The sequence below is a fragment of the Mesoplodon mirus genome, assembly GCF_964341445.2.
Source record: "Mesoplodon mirus genome assembly, chromosome: 18".
NCBI classification, from domain to species: domain Eukaryota; kingdom Metazoa; phylum Chordata; class Mammalia; order Artiodactyla; family Ziphiidae; genus Mesoplodon; species Mesoplodon mirus.
In genome coordinates, this window is record NC_138994.1 from 690,242 (window position 1) to 705,287 (window position 15,046).

Sequence of the window (15,046 nt, forward strand, 5' to 3'; positions counted from 1 at the left end):
ATCTGGACTCTCCCCCACCCTACCCCACCCCCAGCTTCCCTTGCCTTGAACAGCTGACTTCACTCACTTATAAATAGAAACCCTCCCTGGACATGTATCTTGAGTGACAGGATGGGGAAACAAGCAGAATCATCACCTGCCCTGTCCTCTCCTGGCCTGAAAATCTGTGTAGTTTGGACCCTCCCTCTCTCTTCTCTGCAGGCCAGGAGACCACTGGGCTGTGTGCCCTACCCACCTCCCCACATGCCGTTGTCCCTCTTCCAGAATATGAGGTTGGCCCCTGCCCTCAGCAGCCCCAACCCAGGTAGGGGGTGATTAGGAAGCTCCTGTGTCCTTAAGATCCCATTCTCCTGGAGGGGCCTTGCCCCCACGCATACTCAGGCAGAGACAGGTTGAGGAAACAACCTCTCTTCTGTGCTCCAACAGCACGCTGGATGCCCCACAGGCACCTCGTACGCAATGCCCTCCAGCCCAGCTCTGCACAAGCCCCAGTGCTTGTCCCTGAAGCAGAAACCTGGGTGTCATCCTCGCCGCCTCGCCCCACAGATATCCAGCTTGTCTTGAGTTCTACAGATTCAGCCACCTCACCTGCCAGCTCTCCCCAGCACTCTTCTCTCTGTCTCCAGGGACAGAGATGTAGGAACTGGCCAGACCACTGCAGTAGCCCTCTGGTGGGCCTCCCTGCCTCCTGTCTCCCTCTCCCTTCTACTCCCCACGTGGCTTCCGGAGGACTTTTCATAGAACAGAAACACATATCATCGACCTGCTTGAAACCTTTTTTGGGAACCTGTCACCTTCAGGATAAAATAAATCCGAACTCCATCCTACGCCTCTCAGGACCTAGCTCTGCTCCGAGTTTTTTTCCCAAACTCATCTCTTGTTACTTGCCCATCCCAGCCCCCGCCCAGTGCCCTATTCATTCTGAACTCCTTATAAATCTCTTTGTTTTTGTGTCTGGTGCCTCTGGCCCTTCCCCATGCTGTGCCCTACCCTCTACCCTTCGCTAGCTACTTCCTAATCTCCATTCAGACTCAGTTCTCAGGTCATGTCCCACTGAAGCCCTCCTTGAATCCCTTCCCCAGTCTGGGTCACGGGCTTCTCCCCTGTGCACCCTTTCCAAGCACGTATTACATCAAGTTAGCGTGAGTGTTCACTTGTCAGTGAGGTCTTCGAGAGGGAAGACAGAGTGCCCCGGCCCAGTGCTGCACTGGAGCGTCTGGTTGTTCACCTCTCTTCCCAACTCCTCATGCAGCGACATCACACTGGTAGCTTGAAATCAGCCAGAGTGGAAGCCTTTACACCATGGAAGTTGGCAAATACTGTAAACACCCCAGATTAGGACAATTCTTTCTTCTTAAAGGGCCGGTTATTAAACATTTATCAGCATGCCACTGCTTAGGCCCAAGTCTGATGCACAGAAAATGTGTGTGGAATGGATGGATGGATGGATGGATGGATGGATAGTTCACAAGCTCCCTGCTCCAGGCACTGCCCCCTGGTGGATGGGGCGCACACAAGCCCGCCCTCCAGCAGATCGCACTTCCAATCTGAAGTTATATCCTTGCTCCCTCCTCAAAGTCCCGTGTCTTTGTCCTCCTCACCGGCCTCTCTGCACAAACCAGCCCTGCCACTTCTCCGCCAGCTGGTGGGTTAAGGGGTGAGAAAAGCAGGAGAGTGTGGACAGCATGGGGTCCGCCTCGGGTAGGGTGGGGTATGACAGAATGGATGCTACGTTGGTCAAGAGGTTGGTAGAGAGCAGCAGGTTTTCGTGTTCTAGACAGGAAAACCGAATGATGGGTAAGATAGGTGACAGTGGGAGGGGACAGGTCTGGAAAGGGCACCAGCAACGGGCTGGGCGCCTCCCCCAGGGAAGCACCAGCAACACCCTCTCCGGCGTCCAACAGTCTGATCAACACCAAGATCGCTGGATACCGCTGCCGCGTGAAGAGCGCTGCAGGGAAACCACGAGCCTCCGGCCCTCGCCTCTGAGCATGTCTCTCGCTGTGTCTCTCAGCTCTCTTGCTCAACTGGCTTCTCCTCTCCTTCACCTGAGGCTCCACTGGAGCCTCTGTCTCCTGGTCCCTGCTGGTCTATCCTGTTTGCATCAGGGTCTTGGTGTGTCTTTGGCTCCCTCTCCGTATCTGTCTCTGTCATCTCTACATCTCTGTGCCTCCACCTGTCTCTGTCTCCTCCCCCTGAGTCTCCATCTCCCTCTCTGTATCTCTGACCTTCTTGTCTCTGTGTCTCTGCCTTCCTGTCTTTTTACCTCTCTCCCCCTGGGTCTCCATCTTGCTCTCTGTGCCCCCATCTCCCTGTCTCTGTCTCTCTCTCCCTTTCTCTTTCTGTCTCCCTCTGTGTCTCCATATCCCCCTCTGTGGCTCTTGTCTTTCGGCCTCCATGTCTCCTTGCACCCTTCCCTGCCCCCCTCAGCCTGCTCAGGCTCAGGGACCCAGATGGCGGGACATTCATGCCGCAGTGCCTGCAAGCACAGGGCCACGGCTGCTTCTGGGATTTTCTACCGCTCCCAGCCCCTGGGCCTGCCGGGGCCGCAGTCAGTCCTCTGCCTGGACTGCTGGTGACCCTCACTCACCCCTATGGGGCCCTCGGCAACCAGGTATTGGGACAAACTCCTCCCTGGAGCAGACACTGTGCCACCAGAGTGGGGACTCCCTGCTGCTGAGGACTGGGGAGGCTGTCCCCCGCTCTCCTCTGGAACCTGGATAAGGAGAGATTGCAGGCACCGGGACTGATTGCTATCACTTCTCCCCCAAGGGGGTGTCCCTCTCGATGTCTAACTGGAAGCCCTCTTGCTGCAGCGTCATCTGCCCTCAGTCTCTGTGACTCAGCTTCTTTCCAGCCCAGTCAAAGCCTCCACCAGCAGCCGAGGAGGTGCCCCCGGGGGGAGGGGCATCGGACCACGGCCAGAACTGGGGTAAAGGGAGAGGAGGCTGCGATTCCGGCTCGGGAGCTGGCGTAATGGGAGCTTAGGAGCTGCCACCACCTGGATCGCAGCAGCAGAAAATGCCGCCACAACCAGTCTGACAGAGCAGGGCACCTCTCCCCAAGAGGCTGGCTGAGCAGGCGTGAGGCGCACACACCCACGCCCCGTGCGCCCAGACACAACACGCCCACCAAAGTGCCAGGGTATAGCTGGCTGGGTGGGGGTCATTGAGGCAAAAGGAAGGGGCGTCAACGTGGTTGATGGCGATGGGGGAGGGGCTGGGGTGCACCCGGCTGGACAGGGCAATTGGGTAGCAGCTGAGTGGGGTGGACGGTAAGGGAATTCAGAACCCCCTGAAAAGTGAACATCGCACGTTTGCTCCAGCCGGGCTTGGACCTAGGATACCCAGCCTCTACCCAGACCCACTCCCTGCACTGCCCCGTGGCCACGCCCAGCGGAGCCCAGGCGCCGCCCCATGGTTGCCCCACCCCTGCCACACCCGTGCGTGCGTGCGTGCGTGCGCGCCCACTCCACACCTCTGGCTCCACGTGCCTGCACCCATTAGGTTGGGGCAGTACCTGGCTTCGGTCGGCACCAGGGAAGGTCTGGCAGCCCCGACCCTCCCTGAGCCCCAGGACAGTGAGAACACCCAGGGGGGAAGAGCACAGAAGGGCCTGTGAACAGCAGCACCTGCCTGCTGGCCTCCCTCCTTTCCCAAGGATCCGACGAGGGGGTGACCTGGAAGGCCAAACTGGGGGGAAGGGCCGCCTTCTGAAGGGATTCCTGTGGGGGGTGAAGCCATAGCCGGTTGTGAGGCCCCATGGTACCTGCTCCCACCTCCAGCGTGGGAGCGGGGTCAGCGGGGCTCCCCAGGCCACCCCTTCTGTTCTTGCACAGCTCTGCGAGAGGAGACAGCCTCCTCCCCCTCAGCCCAGATCCCACTGCCTGCAGCCGTCAGCCCCGCAAAACAAGCCTGCTTCCTCTTCCACATGACAGCCCTTCAAATATTTGAAGACAGCTCGCCTGTCCCTGCTGAGCCTCCTCTTCTCCTGACTAAACATCCAGGTTCTTAGAACGATTCCTCAAGCGCAATGGTTTCAAGTCCCCTCACCAGGCTGGGAGCTCTCTTCCACCCAGAGCCGCCCTCCCCGTTCACAGCACGGCTCCCAGAACAGAGGCCAAGAGCAGATGGCCTCCCTCCCTCCCCCGCCCAGGGGCAGGCTCCAGCCCTCCACTCCTCACTGCTACCTGCACAGCCCCCTGCTGCTTCCAGTCAATCACACCCCTAATTACTGAGTCAGGTGATTGCCCGGGGGCCCAGCCCACCCCCTGGATGTGACTTGTCCCTCCAAAAAGGCCTTGCCCACATCTGATGCTCATCACTCATTTAAATCCTTTAAAGCCCACCTCCTCTCAGAAGCCTTCCCAGATAAAACACACCCAGCTCAGACCCTGCCCCTGCCCTGGGCAACCTCCACACTCAGAGACTGTATGACATTCACTGGCTTTCACGCTCCAAAGAGTCCCCACGCAGTGGTGCATCTCCCTCCTGTCCTCCTCCCTGCCGTGCAAGCTAGCAGCGCGGAGAGGAAACTGAACACGGGGTGGGAGGGGAGGAAGGGAGAGGGTCCCCAGCCCCAGGGACCATGCCCTCGCCCGTGTCCCTACCTGCTCGTGGTATTCGATGCCCATGCTGAGTGTGTTGACCAGGATAGCAATCATGATTCCCCGACCAAAGTACTTGCTGTCCACAATCTTCCGAAAGGTGTCACAGATCAGCCTCCAGAAGGCCAGCACAGAGTTGGGCTCCACGTCCAGCCCCAGGCTCCGTCGACGCCAACTGTGGGGATTCTGGCGGTCACCGTGCTGGGCGTCCTGTGTGAACTCATAAACTGCCTCGCTGTCTGAGTCAGGCATCTCGTGGCCGGCGAGCTCCACCTCCCCTGCCCCAGTCCGGACACAGTAGGGACAGCTGTCTGGGCCACAGGCTCCACTGTCTGCCTTCAAGCAAGGGCTGGAGATCTTGCAAGAGCTTTGGCAGGCGCCTGGGACAGGAGAGTAGAGGTGAGAGACTCCAGGGTTTCCAACTTGGGGTCACCCTTCCCTCAGAGTGTGTATAAAAATGAGTGGGGGAGTTTGGGATTCTTTCAATGATGGGGGTGCTAGGCACTTGGTGGGCAGGGGTGCTGAATGACTTGCAGTGTGGGCAGTCCTGAGTAATAGAGATGCCCCCAGATGCCAACAGCATCCCACCGGCAGGCACTGCGGGTTGTCCTAGGGTTGGTGCGGTTGACCTAGGAGCCTTCAGGAAGGAACCTAGACCATCTTTCCTTCCCAGGGAAGCCAGCCCTGCATTAACACTGCTTTAAGTAGCATTTTCCAAGGGATCCTTAAGACACACACCCATACATGTGTATTCATGTATGTTCTCACACCAGACACACACACATGTGCACTAGACACATACTCGCATACATACACGTACTGTGTACATAAGCATACAATTTATGAGTCATATATACATGCACAGCCAAACACAGGTGTGCACAGACCCATACATATCACACGGCGCACGTGCGCCAGGCATGTGCACACATGGGCGTGCATACACACAAGAGCACCACCCCGTGTGCACGGACACGCACCTATACACATCAGGTATGTGTGGACACATGCACACGTGAACACCAGACATGTGCATGCAGACGGGCACATACACACACCAGACACCTTCGTGCGCACACACACACCCCAGACTGCGCATGTGCACGTACACAGTGACCTATCCCGAGACACCGATGTCCATCTAAATACAGCTTTGACCATAGACTGTGAGAGCTGAAAGAAACCTCAGAGACTGCCCGGAGAAAGCGCGGATTTGAAGACGCCTGGCTCGGGGCCCAGCCCTTCCGCCTGCACGCAGGAGGACACCAGTAAACACCAGTGACAGCTATGACGGTCCCAGCCCTGCCTTCTACACTGAAGGAGATAGAACCACGCGTGTGTGCGGCTGGCTGGCGCCGCTTGGCAGGGCAGTAGAAGAGCTGGCACAGGAACCCTTCCCACTGCAGTCTGTGATGGCACCTTCCTGTCCCAGCCCACATTCCCACATAACAGCCCACACATATCCCACTTCTCCCACGTGCCACATCCTTCCTGAAACACAGGCCCTGGGCTTCGGCTACAGCGAGCCTGTCTGTGGAGGAGGGTGTGCCACCCCTGCCTGACTGGGGGATGCCCCCAGGTGCAAGCATCTCCCTTCCCCACGACACTGGGCGTTCCACCCATCAGCCTAGCAGCCCCTGAGGACTTGCTGCACCAAGCTCCAGGTCTCCCTATGGGGACGGAGTGACACTCATGTTTACAAGAGGGCCCTTAGCATGGGACATGGTGCTCACCACAATCACACACCATTTCCCCTCTGAACCTGCAGCAAGGACTCGAGAGCGTGGCTCTCAGAGTCAGAGGGCCCTGACTCCACCCCTCGCCAGTGGCACAGCCTCGGGCAAGTCCCACAACCCCTCGAAGCCTCCTTTGTCTCATCAGTAAAATGGGGATGATAAGAAAGTTTATCACTTAAACGGAGGAGAGGCTCCAGTGGGGTTTTGCCTGAGAAGCATGTGACAGGCACACAGCAATCCGTCAACAACTGCCAACAGCATAGAGCAGGGCACGTAGCAGGTGCTCGTTACCTGACAGCTGTTGTTATTATTACAATGTAGGAATTATGATTCCCATTTCAACAGATGAGAAAATTAGGGCTCAAAGAAGCGATGTGACTAGCTGAAGGTCCCAACACCAAGAGTGGCAGAATGGGAACCCAAGCCCTGTCCTGACTCCAGACGCCCCGGTCCTGGCTGGGATGGGATATCACCCGGTCCCTGGGTGAGGGGCACCAACATGCCTCCGCCCAGAGTTCTCACCTGTACTCTGTGTCTCCAGCAGCTTGTGCATAGAGCTGTAGGGCCTGGGTGGGATGTTGAGGCTGGTGAGGGCGGGGGGTCCAGAGGTGGGGGCCACCTCCACTAGCGCCTTCTCTTTCAGCATCTCTGGTGGAGGGCTGGTGTGCATGGTGGGGTACACCTTCGCACTGCCCACAGTCCTGCCCGAGGCTTCAGATGGCGACCTGGGAGGGGGTGCCTGGCAGCGGACCGGCTCCAAGTGGCAGTCAGCATGGTAGAAGCTGTGTACAGACTCTGCAGCCCCCGGAGGGCCCCCGGAGAGGGCGAGTGTCGAGGGTGGTGGCAGCATGAGCCGGCGAGACCCATTAGCATCCTTGTCCTGGATCCGCGGGCTGGCCCGGGGGGCCCGTAGCGTCCCGTTGCCCAGGTGGTAGTGGTGGTGATGGTGGTGGTGATGGTGCACCAGGTGGTGGACGGACGGACGGCGGTGGGAGCGAGAGCAGCTGCCGCTGGGCTGGGGTTCCTGGCTCCCGCGGGGAGCCGGGCTGCTCAGCAGCCCGGCCCGCACGCCCGCTGCCCGGGAGACCTGGGCCAGCCTTCGGGCTGCTTTCCGGAGGATGTATACGAGGTACTTCAGCAGCTCCTCATAGCAGCTGCCCGGCTCGGAGAAGCTGGCCAGGGTGCTAGCGTTGGAAAGGAACCGCACGCGCTGCTCCCGCATCAGCTGGCTTTCCCGCTGCTTGGTCTCTGAGAACTGCGTGGCAATCACCACCAGGCACAGGTTGATCATGAAGAAGGAGCCCACCTATTGGGGTGGGGACAGCAAGAGGAGACAGCCTGGAGGAAAGGGACTCACAGTGCCAGCCACCGAGTACGGAGTGCTCCCTCTGTGCCAGGCGCCAGGCTCAATAATTGTCCAAGCATCATCCTGTTTTATTCTCATAACAGTCTCAAGAGGTGACACCTTTATTGTCTCCATCGGACAAGTGAGGAAACTGGGGCTCAGAGAGGTTGAGGAATTTCCCCATGATCCTTCAGCTCAGGCACAGCAAAGCTTAGACCTGAACCAACCTCTATGGAATTCCAAGGCATTGCTATTGATGATGAGGTTATCTGGCAAGGATATCTCCCAAACTCCCTGCCCCTAAACATGCCCATCCTCCAAGATTCTGAGCACCCCCTCCCCAATTCCCATTAGGAGTTAGAGAAGGCTGTGGAAATGAGTGCTATCTTGGGGACATGGGGTTTTCACATTGGGTTGAGCTTTTGAGATCTTGGCAAAAACATTGTTCACAAAACTCCTGCTTCTAGCCCCAAGTCTAGCTGCGTAAGCTTGAGCGAGAGAGACTCTTAACCATGGGACCTCAGTATCTTCATGACCAGTGGCCTTGGCCTTTCCCCTCCCCCAGCTGGGTAATGGGCTGAATCCCGAACCCTGCAGACTGGCCAGGTTGCCACTCTGACTTGGCCACACTCCCCCATCTCCACCTCCATGCCTCAGTTTCCCCGGGGCTTCTGGGATGGCAGTTGCTTGGATAACAATCCGGAATGAAGGTAATGAATATTTATGGTGACAAAGCAGATTTTTTTTTTTTTCTAGCTTGTGTCCTAGTAATTATGATAATTAGCTTCACTAGTGTGATTCCAGAGAGCTGTTTGGAAAGATTTTTCATGGGGTGTGTGGGAGGGTGCAAACAAGGCCCCTTACCTCCCTGTCTGCTTCCTTCCCACTCCCCAAGCCCAGGGAGAGCTGAATGGTGAACAGATCCCGTGAAAAGGTCACAAAACCACTTCCCAGAGGTGCTGGCCTTGCCACCCAGGTGATGGTGGGGGGCAGGGAACAGGCCCCTACCCTTCCATACCAGGGATGGTTGGGGGTGGGGCGCTGTTCTTTCTCAGGGACACCTCTCACTCACCGAGGGGTCTTTATTCTGACTCTCTGGAGCCTGCCTAAGTCCTGAGTAGATCTTAGTCTCTTTCTCTCAATATCTGTCCCTCTGTCTGGCTCTGTCATTGGCCTCTTGGTGACATGGAACAAGGGCTGGATTTGGAGTCGGTAGCCTGGGGTTGAATTCTCAGCTCCAGTGACCAAGCCCTCTGAAGCTCAGAGCTCTTATTTAGGAGACGAGGCCACAGTCCCTGCACCTGCCGCCTCACAGGGGGCTCTGAGGATTAAGCAGGCCGCAGATGTGACAGCGGGCTTCAGCAGCGACGCTCAGCCCAGCAAGACTGATCCACAGCACGTGCAAAGCACCTGACGGGTTCAGACAAATGAGGAAATGTCAGCTTCCTCATCTGTAAAACGGAGACCACAACAGGATCTTGGTGAGGATTAAATGCACCAGCACATAAAAAAGTGCTCAGAGCAGGGACGGGCACATAGTAAGTGCTCAATAAGTATTAGCTCTAAGTGGTAGCAATTACATTATTAGTCATGAATGGGAGTGATTCAATATTGCTACTTTTTGCCTCTGTCTTCTGTCCTCATAAAGTCCTGGAACTTCTGAGCTGGAGAAAGAGATCACACAGTGTTTCTCAACGCCAAATGATGGGAATTTGGGGTGGAACAATTCTTTGCTTGCAGGACTGTCATTTCAGGGTGTCTAGTATCTACACCCTACCCCCCCAGCAAAATGCCGATAGTGCTCCCCTAGTTCTCGTAAAACACAGGACCACCCTTTGCCATTTCCAAATGCCCCCTGGGAGAGGTGGCATCACCCTGGGTTGAGCACCACCCATTTTAATGATGAAGAACCAGATGCCCAGGGTGGGGCTGGGGGGCCTCATAGGGGATGACTTGCCCAAGATGTTAAGTGGTAGTCAGTGATAGGCCTTGACCTTGGATTTCCTCCTGACTCCTCGTGACAGGTGCCTTCTGCCTGTGTCTCTATGGGACTTTTCCTGAGAGCTGGAACTTCAGACCAAGCAAGTCCCCTCTCTGGACTCCCCTCACCCATTTCCCCAGGATCCCCCATGCCCACAGGGGCCTGAGGAATCACTCACGATGATGAGGAGGATGAAGTAGATGAAGTTGTAGAAGGAGTGAGCATCCATCACAAAGTACATGATGTCGACCCAGCCCTCCAGCGTGATGACCTGGGGAGGGTGCAGAGGGGCAGGCTGTTTCTGGGCCCCCTAAAGCCTCCTGCGGTCTCCTCTGGAGGCCCTGACCCCATCCCAACCCCGAGGACAACCACTCCAAGCCGGGACTGTGTCCTGACGCCTGTGTTCTGGGGACTCTCCCGGTGCCCAGGCTGCCCCACCTGGAAGATGGCAATCCAGGCGTAGCCGATGTTGTCGAAGTTGATGGCGCCCTTGAAGGGGTTGTGCTCCCCTGCTGAGCAGTTGGTGTAGTACTGGTTCCAGTTGACACAGGTACTGTTGCTGGAGCTGTTGTGGGCCTCGTAGTCCAGGCCACAGGGCGGGCCGCCACCCCCGTCCCCGCGCAGCGTGGGCACGCTCCTGCAGGAGCGCATGCCGTTCTCGCGAGGCTGGGAGCAGATGAAGGGGTTCTCGTCCTCGTTCTCGGTCTGGTAGTAGCGCTCCAGGTCCACGCTCAGGGGGCTGCGGAGGAAACAGGGATGAGGCTGAGAGCAGGGTTCTCGGGGGCCAGGGCCCAGGAAGGGAGAGCTGGGTGGATGCACTGAGGCGCACAGGGCGAGCACTGGGAAGGGGCAGGGATTCATGGGTGCAGAGGGGTGCGCCAGGAGCAGGCAGATCGAGGGTGCAACTCCAGAGTCGGCACGTGGGAAGTCCCCATCCTAGAGCAGAGGTTCCCAACGTGGCTGCACTTCAGGCTCACCGAGGAGCTTTGAAAAGTCCCCGCCCCCAGGCTGAACCCCACACCCATGAAATCGAAATGGGCAGCGTCGTTTAAACTCCCCAGGTGACTCCAGTGTGTAGCCAAGATTGATAACCAGATATGTCACTAATAAGAGAACAGATATGTCACCAGCAACGGGAACTGAGGGAGGTCCCAGCCCCACAGCCACTCCCAGGTCACCTCCCGGCACCATGTGCCACTCACAGGCTGAAATTCTCGGGCAGGAAGCATCGGTTACGAAGCAACCCTGCCCACAGCTGGACGCCAACGATGCCAAAGATGAAGAAGACGAAGAAGCACAGCAGCAGGACGTTGCCCAGCATGGGCAGCGTGTCCAGCAGCAGCGTGACGAGGATGCGCATGCCTGTGGGGGCAGAAGCCACGCTGGGGGCGCCAGGCTAGCCGGGCTCGGCTGGCTGCCACGGGCCTGGCAGCACTCCCAGAGGGGGCCCACCGGGGCCTCTGAGGCTGAGACAGCCCGGCTCAAGCTGGAGGGAGACCAACAGACACTGCTAACTCTGCAGGCAGCCCTCGCAGCCCCTAACCCCTACCCACCGAGAATGAGCAGAGTGGCCGCAGTTTCCAAAGCATTCTCCAGCACCGCACCCCACTTAACTCTCCCAGCTTCATCACAGAGCTGATATCACCCCAATTTGCAGATGAGGGTTGAGGCTCAGAGAACTAACATGACTTGTCCAGTACCACAGAGCTGCTAAGTGTAGGTGCCAGGACTTAGCCAGGCTCTCTGCTTCCGCATCCCACTCCCCAATACACACACACACACACACACACACACACACACACACACTCCACCCTACATCCTTCTCTCACCAGATATAATCCCCTGACCTTTCTAAGTTATAGACGCCAAAGTCATTGGGGAAACCAAGGCAGAGAGCTCCAGCAGGGGCGTTAGCAGGCAGGAATTTCCCTTTGAGAGCCAAGCCCTCCGCAGGGGCCAAGATGCCCTGCACTTCACCATGGTTCTGAGCCCCCTCCCTGAGTCTAGTCTCTGCTTGGTCCAGATCCTCACATCAGGACCTGAGGACACACAAGGCTGTTTCCTCAGGTGGCCGTCACTTAGCAACCCCTTCCACGGGGAAAGCCACCACCAACCTGCCCCCGAGATGCTGTTAGGGATACTGCCCTCCCTCCCCACTCCAGATCTAGGACATCTGAACTAGCCCCCAGGCCACCAAACCCTTGTCAAGCACACAGACCTCTGGGGGCTAGTTTTGACCCCCAAAGTGACCCTCGTGGCCCCCTGACCCCTCCAGGGAAAAAGCTTCTAAGCAGCTGCTAATTACTCCTCCTGGTGACTGAAGTGGCCCTGCCCCGCCCCTGCCCCGCCCCTGCCCCGCCCCTGCCACTCAGTCCCTCTCCCCTCTCCCCTCTCCCAGCCCCCTTCAGCTCCTCTGTGCTTCAACTGAGATCAATTCCTCAGGGTTTGCATTAAGGGAATTACACCGGTAGTTAGAGGCCTATAAATCTGCCAGCGATCACCTGGGGCACGAGAGGAGGGAAGACATGCCCCTCATCTGGGGTTCCTGTTAACACCAACATACACCAACGCCTGGAGGACACATTGAGCAGCTCTGCCCACCCAGACACACACACACACACCCCCCACAGGCACACACACAGGCATGCATGCACACGCAGCAAAGGGGGCTACTGCTACATCAGACACTGAGCCCCAGAAACATGCCCCCACCCACCCCACTCCTGGGATGGCAGCAGAGACCATGTGCAGCTCGTGTAGGTTGGGGAGTTGCAAAGGGGGCCTGAGAAGGGGTGGGGGGCGAGAGGCAAGGGGAGCTGGAGCTGCCAAAGCCTGGCTGGCTCAGAAACTAATGCGGTTTAATTTAGATAATTGTCCCAGCAGTCAGTTGCTGCAGAGGCTTGGAAGGGGCTGGGAAGAGGAAGGGGCCACAGCGGGAGGATGAGGCGTGGAGCGTGGAGCGGCCTTGTCTCGAGAGAAGTCATGCTCGGTGTGGCCAGTGCCACCTCACCAATGAGAACCAGACCGCATGAGAGGCGGTTCTGGCTAGAAGAGGCCATCCCACTTTGCACCCACTCCTCCTGGCCTGCCAGCCTCTCCACCCTGCTCCCACCGCCCCTATTCCACCGGAGGGAGGGTGATCTAGCTGAAGGGAAGGGGTCGTCTGAGACATTCCTGAGACTGACCGAAAATCAGGCGGAAATGAGGGGGAAGGGGCCGCAGCCCGGGTGGGGGCTCCCTTGGGCTCCAGCGACCCAACTCCCCACTGAGCCCTTCTCTCAGGGGGCCTGCCTCAGCGTTCCAGGCCCGCATGAGGCCTGCTGAGAGGCCAGGAGGGAGGGGTGGGGTCTGAGATTCCCACATCTCCTGTTGGGGTTCTCCGCCCAGGGGCCGAGGGCTGAGGGGTCACTCACTGGGCACCCGGTTAATGGCCCTGAGCGGCCGCAGCACACGGACTGTCCTGACAGCTGAGAAGCTGACGTTCTGCAGGTCCAGCGAATACTCCAGCATCCTGCAGGGAGGGGCCCAAAGGGAGGCCCTTTGAGTCTGAGGCCGCCGTGGGGGTCAAAAGAGGTCAATGAGGAATCCTGCTGTGGTGGGGCAGGAATCCTCCCCCTCCACCAAGGGACCCCGAAAAGCCAGCTCTCTCCCTGGGGGCAAGGCCACCCCTAAGCCAAGGACAGACTCCTTATCAGAGAATGAACAGAGGAGGGTGTGGATGGAGGCGCCTTGGCATTCAAAGAAGTACTGGCTCAAGCACTATAGGACAGCCCCGGACCCGTGGTGGACAGCCAGGGAGAAAGGAGCACTGTAGATGGGCTGGGGGAGGGGGCCAGGCCTAGAACTGGCCCTGGGGAAGGGACCAATCGGATCCGTCGCTCTCCTGCTCCAAGCCCAGGCCCTCACCCTGCAATGACGATGAAAAAGTCAAGCCGGTTCCAAGTGTCTCCCAGGTAACACTTTTTCCCAAAGATGCCCAAGGCCACCATCTTCACCACCATCTCCACAGCGAAGAAGGCAAAGATGAAGTCATCAAAGGCCTGATGTGGGGACAAGAGGCTGCTGAAACTGAGAAAAGGGTGGGGGAGCAGCCCCCTACCCCCCCCCCACCCCCACCCCCGGGCTCAGGGCCTCTTGCAGAGAAGGTGTCGGGGTTTATAAAGATCAGGAGCTGCCCCCGCCTCCCCCCACACACATGCTTACCTGCAGAATCCGGCAGCGCTGGGAGTCACAGGCGATGTCTTCACACGGCCGGAACATGCCCAGGGTCACACAGTTGAGAAGGATGACCAACATGCTGATGCGCTCAAACCAGGTACCAGGAGGTCAAGGAAACAGCTGGCCAGGGTGGAGTTGAGCCCGGGCCCCCACGCCCTGCCCAAGCACCTCCCACTGCTTGACCTGCCCACCCCATCTGAGATGTAGCCAGGTGTAGCCAGCTAGTCCCACCTCGGGTCATATCACCTCTGGACCCAGCTTCCTCTTCTGTAAAGTACGAAAAGCCACAGATATCCTGACTATTTGCACAAGCCATTTGGGGGATAAAATCGATCGTGCTTGTGGAAATGCCAGGCACCAAGAGTTTGCTGCTGAATCTGAATCTTATTCTCCCTACCTCACAGGGAAAAATGTGAGAAGCAAATGAGATAATGTATGTGAATGTGTGACACAAACCTAAAGTCGGATTATGCTTGCCTTACAGTTTACCAAGCACTTTCACAGCATGCCACATTGGATGCTCACAACAGCCCCGAGAAATATCCGGGCTAGATCACCTTCTTCCCCAGAACCCAAGGAAACTGAGGCCCAGAAGTCATGTGCTGAAGGTCACAGGAGAGACCCAGATGAGACTGAGTTTTCCAAGCTTCTGATCTGGGATAGCAGCTTCCATAGCTGCTCAGGCTGCAGGGAAGGGCTTGTCACGACCACACTGGCCCCAGACAGGCAGGCGGAGGCAGACAAGCACCACAGAACTGGAGCCTCAGGCTGCCTCTTCCCCAGCCAGCCCCTGGCCTCTCAAAGCCCTCACATGGCCTCCAGACACATTCACACAGTTAAATAACGAGGACCCACTACACACCAGGCCCTGTGCTGGACATAAGCCCCCAGCCTGTGCAGAGCAGACAGTACCCTGTATACAGACCATGCCACCATCACACCTCTTATGGCTTCCAGCAAAGCCTCACCCTGGACCAACAAAGACTCTGTTTTGCAACAAGGGGGAGAGAGGGGTCTTTCTAAACCCTGAGTCTTTCCACAGAGTGGATTTCATTAAGGGGCTCACTTCCAGCCCATCTACAGGAGAATGTAGAAAATGGCCTCCGGACCTTAGAGAGTTCTGGGCACCAGACTCACAGAGAAGTGACCAAGCATCCTGT

The 15,046-nt window shown here is 57.6% G+C and overlaps 1 protein-coding gene across 30 annotated transcripts in view; it reads right to left on the reverse strand.

The window, feature by feature from the left end:
• Nucleotides 1-15,046, reverse strand: part of CACNA1G (calcium voltage-gated channel subunit alpha1 G) — a gene marked incomplete at its 5' end in the record, with an annotated part of 63,459 nt that overhangs the window by 42,137 nt on the left and 6,276 nt on the right. For 29 of the 30 annotated variants that reach the window (XM_082604183.1, XM_082604175.1, XM_082604169.1 and 26 more), the window contains 8 exons: nt 4,610-4,986; nt 6,865-7,648; nt 9,847-9,939; nt 10,107-10,407; nt 10,871-11,030; nt 13,082-13,179; nt 13,575-13,708; nt 13,872-13,983. In XM_082604183.1, coding sequence (XP_082460309.1) covers nt 4,610-4,986; nt 6,865-7,648; nt 9,847-9,939; nt 10,107-10,407; nt 10,871-11,030; nt 13,082-13,179; nt 13,575-13,708; nt 13,872-13,983 — 2,059 coding nt within the window. The remainder of the gene's footprint in view (nt 1-4,609; nt 4,987-6,864; nt 7,649-9,846; nt 9,940-10,106; nt 10,408-10,870; nt 11,031-13,081; nt 13,180-13,574; nt 13,709-13,871; nt 13,984-15,046) is intronic. The other variant, XM_082604178.1, reaches the window with a different exon arrangement.